Raw genomic sequence first — 12905 nt, 5'->3', positions numbered from 1 at the left:
TTTCTTATCTAAAAGAAGATATTAAAAAAGACATTTTTACGTGCATACTTTTAAACCGCAGCATATAGTGTTCAGTTAAGTGGAAGTAGGTTGTAAAAGTATCATTAAAGAGGATTTACCACAAGATGTACAGATTTAGTGCTTTTCCGTCGAGTGCCTTGTGGAGATGTGACTAAATGCGTGTACGTTACACTTCAGTTTTCCAGAGCGAATCAATCTTCTGTCTAATCCGCATGTTCGGCACACTCACCTCCATAGTGGTCAGGTTGCATCGATGAGTTCCAGCAAACCAGCCGTCAGTGGAGCACTGGTCGATATCAACATCCTGCAGATTAATGTCCACTCTCACCACGCCCCTGCAAGACAGGAGGACACCATTAACCCAGCTGTTGAGGAATTAAGTGTGTCAGTGCAAAGTGAGGAATACTGCATTTGTCCTATCCTCTAAAAATTTGGGGAAATGACAGTGATTTTTTTTTCTTTTTTAGGAACTTAACAAAACTAACTGTTAAAATAAATTTGATAGATGCTGATAAATAAATGATTGGATGTCAATAATAGATCGAGTCCCAAAGTGTCGATACTACAGATACAAAGTCTTGTTTTGAGTCAATATGATCGATACAAATTAAAAATGGATCTAGCACATCCTGGGCACATGTGCACTCTTCTTATTGCTGCAGTACGTGCGTCTCTGCTGCTGTTGTGAGCAAGCACACAGCTATCACCTCGTTAGTTCAGAGAATTCACATAATGAACATTTATTATTTACCATTAAAAACTGTCTTGTGTTTAAACATGCATGTAATTAAGTAATTAACAGGGAAGAGTAAAAAAAACTCATATTAAGCAAATCACAATGTGGTTATTAGATTTTTTTTTTAGTAGCATATTAATATAGCATTCACCCCATAAATAGTGATATATTTATCTCCCTTTCTGACCCTGGAACTACTTGGTATTTTCTTGTATTGCCCAGCCAAAGTAAAAAAATCTGAAGAATTCTCTAAAACTACTGACACATTCTTAAGAAACTCAATACAACTATTCAATGTAACAATCAAAGATCCCACTTCTACAACTTCTAACATTGGTGCTCATGTTAACAAGAATTACTACAATATAATATCCAGTGCAGGCATTTAAACAAAGAAATGAGGCCAGATACGAGGAGGGAAAACACCATCCACATACAGCACCTTATCCAAAGTCAATAAACCATATTGACAAAAAGAGAAAGCTAATATTTGTATTTGTGTAGTTAAAAATAGGGCTGGGTATCAGTACTCAACGCCTTTCATGTATTGACCAAAATACCCCAGTGCCAAGTAGTATTACAACTTCTCCAGTCAAATGATACCTGCGTTTACTCCTTTTTGTACCTAGCTCTTAAAAAAAAAGACTATTTGTATGGTTTGCTTGCAGCCAAGCACTATGAGCACCTACAATTTATTGCAATGTGATTAACCCACTACAGCAGCAGCTACAACCCATACAGTCTGTGTTTTGGTGAAATTGGTGAAGGTGAAGATGGGTGTAAAACAAAGGTGTCAAATAAAGTCCTCGGTTAGAATCGGTATCACTTTAAGGGTACTTGTACTGGCACTGGTATCGTAAATCTAAACAATGCCCTGCCCTTGTTTAAGAGTAGGAATTATCATTCATTTTAGTCATGTTTATGCCACAATGTAAGGTTAAGTATTGTCTAAACCAGAGACTTTCAAACTGGAAGAGCTAAACACACAGACACAACACACATAATTTTAGATTCAGTGTGACTTACACTTTCTGAGGACATCATTGCAATGAACATCCACTACAAATAAATGTTAATAAATCATAGAAATCGTAAGTAATCCAGTGATAGTTGTCTGTATCCATGGATACACAAACAGGAGCTGCTAATTAAGTTAATTCAACATGGTTTTTACGGTGCCAATTTCACAACATGTAAACAAATATACAAAAAAAAATGGGGGCTCAAGTTGGAGCCCACAGCTGACTGACTCCATGACAACATTACACTTCCTGTTTATACTGCCCCCAAGAGGATGGGGGCAGTGTCACACTTGGAAAACCCTTGTTCTGAACTATTCATGTACACTAATGTAATTTATTAATTTAATTATTTTCAAACCACACATGTAACATAATAGGCTATAATGCAAATTTTGAAAATAATATGTATTGGTAAGGAACTGTTTAAACTGTAAAACAAATGTGCTTTTTGGAAAACAGAAAGAAAATGTGTCCACATCTTAATCTCCTCTCTTCCTGCTCAGCTGAAACTCAGCCTGACAGGGAGACGATAAACTGCCGATAGATCACTTAACACAACAAAACACTCAGCAACGGTAGCTTGGAAAGGCTTGAGTCTTTGCTCCGTTTCGGCCAGCTGAGCCAGGCAGGAATTTCTAATGGGGCTGCCGAGGATTTACACTTACTTAGCTGCCTAAAGCTCTATGAAGAGTAGGTCAGCGTCTGTGATTCTGAAGGTCAGTCTCTCTGATTCTGACCGTCCTTTCACTGGTGTGGCATATGTCTTTTCTACCTGACAGCTGCAGCACACAGGACAAACCAATGGCCGAATACAGCACATATGGGTATACGAGAAAAACAAGCAAGTATACACTAGATCCCTGTTTTATTCAGTTTGTTAAATACACTTCTCAGACATATGCAGTTCAGCAAGAACCCCTGAACTGTCTCTTGGCGACCCCAGCCCACGTACAGGCTTTCCCTCCCAGCAGGCTTAAAAATGGAGCGCAGCCTGAGGCTAAGTGTTGTTACAAAATCCATACTGGCTTTAAACTTTGTAGAAGACATACTCTAGAGTTATAGGCGGGCAGGATGAGTGGCATGACACCAAGATAATGTGCAAACACTAAACAAGACATTTCACATACACATGCACGCAATTTGCATAAACAACTGATGCAAAAGGAGGAAAAAACGGATATTCTTAGGTAGTTTTCAACAAAAATCAACAACCATATCATCAGAGAGTTTGATCAGTATGAAAAAAATACACAACTCTCCTCCAAAGCGAACAGCTCTATCAGTGTCTGTTTAATCAGGCAAAACCTGGAGCTGCTTCACTGACAATATATCAGTGACTGACTTTGTAATAACCTTTAACTGTTTGTTTGAGCATTGACATTCACATGGGTTTTATTTTGTTAAAGGATTAACAGACAGAAAAGAGAAAAGCAAAGTGCACAGCGTACTAACTTTGGTTTTCCAATTTCTAGCCTGAGCTGTAGTGAGGATAAATGTCACCTTTGTTTCAGGGTTGATTTCCCCTTTAGAGTAAATGTATAAATTTCTACCAGTGATCATTGGGTAATAAGGCTCCTGTTAGAATGCTATGATTTGTATTATTAACGCATTTTGCCCCCGGTGCCACTTTGTTAAAGAGCCCTCTGTGTTCTCAGCAAGATTTTAATTGAGGACAATGTTACCTGTGATATGTTCTTAAATGAACAGCACTCATACTACTCTTCTGGCAGTTTTGATGAATGAGTAAGAGGATTTTGTACACCAAACACATGTACTGTACAATAGCTGTTAAGGGCTTGGTATGGGAAAGGTACAATCCTATGGATTTTTTTTTAAATCATATTACTGAATAGAGCTATCTGTACACTTGTATGTCCACCGGCCAAATGGCTTGTGAATATTCAGATTTTAGCAACGCAATTGACCCTTAACAAAGTCTCGACCCCAGACGAGCATCAGGCCGGCTCAGACCAGGGTCTGAGAACAACACAGCTGTGCTCCATTGACTCTAATGCAGTCGTCTCAGATTGGTTTTGTGGATTTGGAGCTAAATGTTGTGCGTGGAGCACGTCGTGTGTTAATGATACTCGTTACGTGGAGAGGTTGGAAAAAGATATACGTTTCTTCCCTGTTCCAAAACCAAAATCCCCTGTTCCAAAACCAAAATCAAACCCTGAAAAGTGTAGGGTTAGCTAGCTAGCTACTGAGGATATGGCCTTCTGAATGTAAACTTTTTAATGATTATAACAGTACAGGAACCAGTGAAGGGAAGCAGGGAAACTTTGCTGATATTCAACCAGCTGTGTGTCATCACAGTGTGTGCAGATAAACAATGTTCATCTGCACACACTGTGTCATCACAGTGTGTGCAGATGAACATTGTTTGACTCCCCAATGAATGGTTATTTTGTACTCAGCTTGTAAAGTAGTGATGCAAAGAGCAAAATACAAGACAAAAACATGCCATAATGTGTGGTATGAGAAAAAAAAAAGTTTTACTAGAGCTATTAAACATGTTATGATCTGCTGTCTATATTCCCGTTAATTATTGTGTAAATGGTCTTTTTTCGAGAGGAAAATAATCTTAAAAAAATCTAAACTATTTATCTCAACGACTGCATACCAAGTCAACACAAATCTCAAAACTCTGTCTCCATAACTTGCACCAAAATACAAAGTTCCTTCAAGGAAACTGTCTAGGAAATTATTAGGAGGTGGGTTTATAAACCCAATCTGGATCTGACTTGACCCCAAAGTCCGGTCTGTCCCCAAGTCCACTTGAAAAGGTGGTTAGGGTTAGCTATTTAACGTAACCAGAGTTTTTCACCGGTTATGAAACAGTCTCCTGCAGCCGTAGCTCCAGCAGGAGGAGGAAGCAGTGTGTGTCTGTGGTGCCCTTTTCTACACTTCAGCACAACAAAAATGTCACGTAGATGATGATGATGCAAGTGTACTCAGGTAAGGAACAATGTTACTAATGTGAAAGCAAAGCATCGGAGTAGTGGAGAGGGGAGGCAATCATACTCGGGCACTGTATGAATCAGTCATACCATGTATGAAAAATGCCCTAGAAATGGCAAAGAACTTTGCAGTTAGCATGACCAGCGATAGCAGCCATAACTGAAAAGGCCATGAAAAATGCCCCAACAGCACCAACTCAAACCTCATCAACAGAAAAAGGTGCTTATTGACTGACACCAGATTAATTTACATACTGAATTTTGAATTCTTATCTAGAATATTCCATCTTTTCTCTCAGGTTGAGAAATGTAAATGCCAAGATTATATCCTAAGTGTTAGAAAAAAATTCAACAAAAAGACAATGCAGATATTAGCTGGGACACCGAGGCATGTTAACACCTTGTCCCATCTACTGCTCAGTTTTGGTTTCCATAGTAACGCCCCAGTCAAAGCATCCTCTTGTGGTAACTTAGCTAAACATCACACAAAGGCAGAAAGTGGCAGAGGGTGTTGTCAGTGTCGCTTTATCACTTTGGGGAAGAAAGAGTTCCAGTTTTCTGTAATTACAGAAGAGATGGCAGAAAGCACCAAAAACTGTGACTGTGACAAACACTTAAAACTCACTACTGATCTATATTAGGCCTTTTTAACAGCGCACATTTTGACATGTCACAGCAAAAAAAAAACACACAGGTGTGTAATAACAGTAATCACATTGCTCTGGTTGGCATGGTGTAGTGGGATACTGAAATAGACCGGAGGTGTAATTAGTGTTCCTGGTTACACCTCATCTGTGCTTTCTCTGCTGTGACAGGTCAACGGTTTGTTCCACAGTCTTGTATCTTTTTATAATAAAATGGAAAACACTTGTTTCTGATTGGCTGCCAGATATCTGTCAAAACTGCATTAAAAGACAGTGTAAAAACGGTAAAGTTTGACCTTGGAAATGTACATTAAAATCCAAGTAATTCATAGCAGCAGTGCTATGGCTTTTTGTCATATTATCAGCTAATGCTCACTAGTGAAACAGACCTAAACATGGCTTAAACTGACTACAAACTTGGATGACAATTTTTAACACAGCTTATTTTTTGGCATGGTCATGGTATAAGCACTACAATAATAGACTCTGAGGGGTTCTGATACACACAATGACAAATAATAACTCCTAAAGACCTAAACTTCTCATGAAATGAATGTAAAATAAACCAGTAAATGAGCAGTATTCAAATTCTGCTGCCCTCCAACACACCTGTTACACATTAAGGTGTGCAGCATTTTTACAGCATTCTTCAGTCTCCATTGTTTTCATATATCAGCAGCACACCTCTGAATGTATTATCATAGACAAAAACTCCCTAGTTGTGGTAATTTAAAGGTCTCACATGTGGGATTTAGTGGCATCTGTTGGTGAGCTTGCAGATTGCAACTAACTGAGACTTCTATCGTGTGTGTGAAGCGTGCAGAGGAACTGACTGACACGTGCTGGGCTACTGTAGAATAACATGGCAGACCTCGTGGAAGTGGACCTCCGCGGAGTCCGTTCCGCGTACGCTCCGCCCGAGTATGATGAGTAAGATAAATAAAAGCTCCATGGTGAATAAAACGCAAAAACCATACATCTAATATGTGGATCACAAATGTGAACCATTATGTATAAATGTATCTATTGTGAGCTCCACAGCTCATAGCCGATCATTGCTTGTTTGGTCAGCAACTGTAGCCACTAACAGCACTGACATCTCACCATGTCAAACAAATGCAAATTCCCAATAGTTGAGACCATATACATGCATCCATCCACAAACATACAACTTCACACTTAACCTTCATGCCAAATTTCAGCCTACCAAGGCAAAAGTTGTAGCCATCAAAGGGAATTTTTTTTGTGGACTAGCCAACCAACTGGCTTAAAAATGGCTTCAATTCTTTTTAAATATTGACAATGTAGCAATAAAAACATCTCAATACCTATCAATAATTTAGCCATTACATAACATCAAGAGGCAACCTCCAGGGCAGAAAAATGAAGCCAAAGTTAAGTGCCAAAAACTGCAGTTCCTGGAATGGCCACTTGAGGCTGGCGCCAGAAGCGGGTCCCTCCGCAAAGACCCCAATATGGCCAACTTTACAGCAACAATATACATGTTTATGGCTGGTACAAAAACAGTTTTGGTTCCTACAGCCAATTCCCCTGTTCATGACAACTGTACAGAGGGTTGAATGTTTAATTCCCCCATTATGTTACCAAGGCTTAAGGTTACAAATAATTAAGGGACTGCCCGCTTTAAGTCAGCCTGTCTTGCAGACAGTGCCCTTGGGTTCTCACTATGATCCGACCCTTGCTACTCCACAGCTCCAGCCTCTGGTCCAGATATGTATATATATGTCATATTCAAGGCTTCAAAATGGGAGTCCACAAACCATTGGGTGACATCACAGTGGCTACATCCATTACTTTTATACGGTTTATACATAACATACAATTATTGACATCACTGAGAGGCCAGAATTCTGTCTGTCCATTTAGTGTTCTCTTTCTTAGGCATACACACACACACACACACACACACCCACACACACTTATGAATACTGCTGGTGTGGCATGTTCTCCAGGTGTATAGGAGCTGGTTTACTAAAACCAGCTCCCAGTGGACACAAAGCGAGTGCACTGCTCACGTTGCCTGTACTTATGTTATTAATAACTGCTGCTCCGGTCCTGCCTTGGGGCAAACTGACCTCACTTTTTTCTCGCTGCACTGCTGGTTGTTTTGCTGAGAAATTACCTCCGTTTCAATTCTCCTGTATGTAATAAGGGTTGGAGAGAGTTCACTGAAACGCACACAGCACAAGAACAGGATGTAGGATTCATCAAAATGTCTTTTTCACTGGCAGCTCAAGCACTACCATTTGCTTGGGTTTTGCTTATAAAATTGAGTCTATACAAAGAATAAAATAGCATGTTTTCTCCTTTTTTCCTCCACAATCGCCTCCTTTTTCTCCTCCAACTCTCCAGGCAATCTTTAGCATCCCAGCCAAAGTGGACATATGGTGTATTAAATAGCTTGTGAAAAAAATTGTGGGGCTGGGTCTAAAACAGAAACAGCAACTGAAGATGCATTCAGCACAAAGAACATTTTAAACTGAGAGTGGCTATGAAAAATGTGAAGCAAAAGCATCATGGTGGCCATCAAGGCCCTCAGGCATAAAGACGGGATTATCACAGAGAGCAGGAGATAGTGGTGCCCCAGGATACAGAGTGCCCTCTCCTTTCATCCTCCATTCTTTGTGGGTCTAAAGGCCAGGCCAGTAAAGAGAGGAGCATCCCACCAGCAGGGGCTCTGGTCTTTTCTGACAGACCAGTCAGACTGTTCTAATGTTAGCCCCAGCATTATGAAGTTGACCGTAGATACAATATATCTGGGTAATTGCCTATGGGCTTAAAAAAGGACATTCACCAAAACATTCTTGCAATGAGGGTCTTCATGTGCCCTCTGTTACAAGTCAGTCTTTGATGTATTCATGAATGAATACTGAATGTCAGGCCTATATGCTTTGAGCTGTATGTCTCTATTCAGGCCCAGAAAATGGTCTCTGAGATTGATTTGCCCATTTAGCCACTCTGTACAGAGCAGGAGGCTGTGGTTAAGTCTGCATTTCAAGTAATCGCTGCACAGAAGAGACACATTCATATTATATTAGACATATTCATATTCATTTTGGTCATAGTTAATTTCATAATAAATCCATTGGCACGGAGATGTGGTAAAACAAGTGCAGTGAACGGATTAAGACTAATACCAGCTCAAGCGCTGCATGAGAATCTATTCTATTAACAGCTATTATTAGCTATCTCTCAGTGAAGACTACAGAGTGATAACATGAGGCTGATATGAGCGATGTAGCTAATCGTTTTTAGTGCTTTCCATATGCAATATCATTTACATAAACCTTTTTTTTTTTCAAATACAAGCATTAAATGTTCCAACCTAGCGTGGTTGTGCACATCCCTGCACAAAACTGTGACTCTTTTACTTTAAAAACAGATACATTTTTTTTTAGTGAATACTTATATAGTATATAGTTTTGCTGTTATTAAGTCAATTAACATTTTGCACAAAATGTGCTGGCTAGTAATGTACTAACAGGTCTGCTTGTTTGATGTCTTAGCAAGAGTTTGACAAGATGGCTGCTTAGCATAGGAGCTAAACTAACACTGAGCTGCTAGCCAACAACAAACCAGGAGAAATACACTTTTCTCATACTATAAAGCACTGTAGCAGTGATGTATTTAAAGGTCAGCTTGTTTGTTGTCTTACCTAGAGTTTGACTTAAGGCCGGTATAATTTTTGTTTCTGTGGGCTAAGTGGACAGACTGGTCCAAGATGTGTTAGCTAAGCATAGATGCTACAGGTTAGCTGAGGCTGCTAGCCACCAGCAAACAAGGAGTAATGCACTTTTCTAATGCTAAAAAGTACTGTGCCAGTGATGTACTTAAATGTCAGCGTATTTGTTGTCTTACCAAAAGTTGACAGAGGGCCAGTATAAATTTCGTCTGGATGGAAGGAGACTGGTCCAAGGTGCATTAGCTTAGCAGAGATGCTAAAGGCAGCTAGCTGGTGCAAAATAAGGAGGAATTCGCCTGTCTAGTAGCTGGAAGGTTGTCTACACGTTTTCTTGTCTTAGCTGCTAGCTAGACGCTGCTAACTTTACATTTAGAAATATAAGATAAAGTTAGGATAGCTGTTGTTGTCCAGTAAATCCATCCAAACTGTGGGCAGTGTTGCCAGATTTCATTGACAAAAAGTAGTTTTAGCCCAATCAGAGGCTAGAGTACATCCTATCATATGAAAAACAAAATAAATAGCCTAGTATATTTGTGTGTTCAAAAATGTTTGTAACTAATTATACTAATAAATAATAGGAGAAATAAAATAGTATTTTAGATAAAATTACATTAAACATAAAAGGTTTTCACTCATATGAATAGAAGCGTTTCCACGTTGTTTATAACAGAACAATAGTGGGAAGTTTCAAATTACTTGTAATAAACTGGAACCACATTTGGTTTTGACAGTCATCAGTTAGGCTATTGACTATTGCCAGTGGAGCTGAGATGACACTGTGCCATGTAAATCTCAAGCATATTACTCATGTGAGATTCACTGGAATAAAGTCTAACTTTTCGTCCAAATGATACAAAAAGAAGCCCAAATGATCACAATCTGACCGTAGGCTGACTGCACGTCAATCTTTTATTCTGACACATATTTAATATAGAAGATCTGACATTTGATGGCTTTATCTTTGTAGCACATTTCATGCAAAGATGCTGACCACAGTACTTTAAAAAAAAAAAAAAAAAGTCAGACGAAATAGCTAGCTGTATTGAAAAACAAAACAAAACAAACAAACAAAAACAGTTAATAATATTAGAATAAATAATATCGGTATGATAAATAATATCACTGTGTGAATTAAGGACAACTTATGGACATAAAAACTGATACAGAGTCGTATGCAAAAAAATATTTTAAGACTAATTGTTTACTGGGCAGTTTTTAATGTAAATGCCGTAGGAGTGTTTTTTATATCTTGCCTATATTTGCACCAAAATGAAGAGCATCCGGATGTTTCCTCCAAAGCAAAAGAAATAAGCTCTGACGTCTCCAGCTACATCGACTGTCTGCAGATAAATCAAGAATATAAAGGAGAGGAGAACATGGAAGACTGGCACAAGCTTCAACATTATCTTTTAGCTTGTCCATGTAGCCAGGAGTCTTGCACGCCCAGATGAACTTGCATGCACATTTCTCCTGGCCCAGTGTCTTGACAAGAACACATTGCTGTCCTTTTTAGAAGGGCACAGTTCATGCATTATGTCGTGGAACAATCACAATGCAAGAACTGTGCGGCCTTCCCAAGGAAAATGTCTCTTATGTGATGGAAATGCATTAAGCTGACAGGACGAGCAGAAGCTAATGTGAGTGTAGCCGCTGGGCAGGATGCTGCTTGTCTACCAGCGTTTCAGTGCAACCTGGGTCATTTTATTGAGTTCTGTCACTGGTAATCAAAAAAAGACACAGCGCCTGTGGCGAAGCAGCTGTCACAGAAAGCGAATAAAGACTTGTTTTTTTATTATTTTTTTGAAAGCTGGCACTTCTGGACTCTTGACACTCTTGTCATTAAAAGCACTCCTCTGAAGACTAGACACCAAGTTGGAAGATCGCTCAATAATTTGAGCTGCTGACAAAGGAAAGCTGACAGTTGTGAGGAGGGCATAAGCTGATTGATAGTCTGACTGTAAATGGTGACAAACTATATCTAAAGAAAGAGTTTAATTCTAAAAAAGAAAAAAAACCTAAAGCACAATTTTGAACAAATAGCACTTTCCCTTGGTGTTTCCACCAATATCATTCTGTAATGTTCTTAAAATTGGTGACTTCATCTTACAATTCATGCAACAAACAATACTAAATTATCCAACGTTATTCTGACACTTTGCAAATTTAAATTACATTCAAATTACTTTGCTTCTACATTTTGCAATATTGCAGACAGCTGCAGGGTAAAAAAGGACAAGATGAAACTGTTACAATCACTCTGTGGAAATATTATAACAAGATACACTAACTGAACAAAAGGACAAAGGGATATCTGCCAGATTACAGCACTTTTTATGTATTCAGATGTCTGTATGCTGCAAAATGCCTTTTAACTTGGCTATTTTCCTTGAGTGCTTGTCCTCCTTTATAACTGTTATATATTTATTATGAGTCAGTAACTAAAAATATGCATGAAAGGACGACGTTAAACCAACCCAATTGCCAGAATAAATGTTGACATTGTATGTTTCTGCAAACTGCAGATATGTCACATCTGTATGTTATTATCAAGCAGATTAAATAAAACCATACCTACCTCTTTATATTTCAATAACACTGTGGTTAACATGTTGTTATGTTTAGGCACTAAAACCATTTGATCATGGTGAGTAAGCTCAGGATTTGGCTTAAAATACCTCCATCTGGTGGCACCATCTCAGCAGGAAACACAGCAATTTCTCAGCAAAAAACAACCACTTTTTGAGGTACTATTATGGCCGGAAATGAAGCGATGTCTCGGTAAAAAACAACTGTTTTTCATGACATTATACCAACAGGAAACGTAGCGCTGTCTTTTTAAAACAACCGTTTTTCATGCCACTATCCCAGCAATGTCTCTGTAAGGAACAACTGCTTTTCATGGCACTATCCGTGCAGGAAAAAAGAGATGTCTTGGTTAAAAACAATCACTTTTCATGCCACTCTGCCAGCTGGAAAAACATTGACAGGTTGCTAAAAAATACCCACGTCTGTTAGCTAAATAGCCGCTGGAAATGCAGCAATAACTCAGTAGAACACAACTAGTTTTGTTGTCTGTTGGTCTTGAAAGGTGGCTGTAGTGGTCTGCAGCTTGGCAGGCACCTTGCCTAGCCAACAGTCCATCCCAACCCCCCCCAACCTCCCCAAGTCAAAATCAGCTCATATGCTATTTCACTTATGAAATGTTTGTATGATACGTATGAAATGTACAAATGTTTGTGGTTTGCAGAAATGTACAGTGCCAACATTTTCTACTGGTGACTGGGCTGTGTTTAAAAGGAAGCTTCTAGTATTTTTGACGACACCTTTTGTCCACAAATGCACAAAACTTGAAAAAAGCTTAATTCCTTTTCCATATTTTGCAACTGCAAACTTTTCCAACGCAACAAACCACTCTGTTGTCCACCCTGAGGCCTCCAGATTAGTAGTACAGTAACAACATTACAGATTTATAATCCTTTGAGAGGAATTACATCACCATAATAGCATCAAAATCACTGAGATTATTCCCATCATTAGCAGTATTATTAGGAATATAATATCTCTTTACAGAAAGCCAAAGAGGCTGGTATTTGGATTTTCTGTAGCAATGACATTTACTGGCTGAAGGCATCGTATTGACAGGCAGCGGAGTCCCAGTGACGTCAACAGTGGAAGAAGCGGCACCTTAGGGATCTTTAACCCCCATTTGCTTTAGGTTGCACTCAGTGGAAAATCTACAAGGTTAGACTCATTCCAGGTGCACTTATGATTTCAACATTCTTACATCTTTACTGGGCAAGAAAGCTTCCTGCTCTTAAA

General features: G+C 39.0%; 1 protein-coding gene across 2 annotated transcripts in view; it reads right to left on the bottom strand.

Moving 5' to 3' along the window:
* The window catches only part of gpr158a (G protein-coupled receptor 158a), a 100344-nt gene that overhangs the window by 78099 nt on the left and 9340 nt on the right, over positions 1 to 12905 (bottom strand). For both annotated transcript variants that reach the window (XM_050056612.1, XM_050056613.1), the window contains exon 2: positions 251 to 356. In XM_050056612.1, coding sequence (XP_049912569.1) covers positions 251 to 356 — 106 coding nt within the window. The remainder of the gene's footprint in view (positions 1 to 250; positions 357 to 12905) is intronic.

This window comes from Epinephelus moara, chromosome 11 (assembly GCF_006386435.1).
Source record: "Epinephelus moara isolate mb chromosome 11, YSFRI_EMoa_1.0, whole genome shotgun sequence".
In the NCBI taxonomy this organism is placed as follows: Eukaryota; Metazoa; Chordata; class Actinopteri; order Perciformes; family Serranidae; genus Epinephelus; species Epinephelus moara.
Note: the sequence above shows the minus strand (reverse complement) of the source record. Positions and strands in the feature narration are given on the sequence as shown.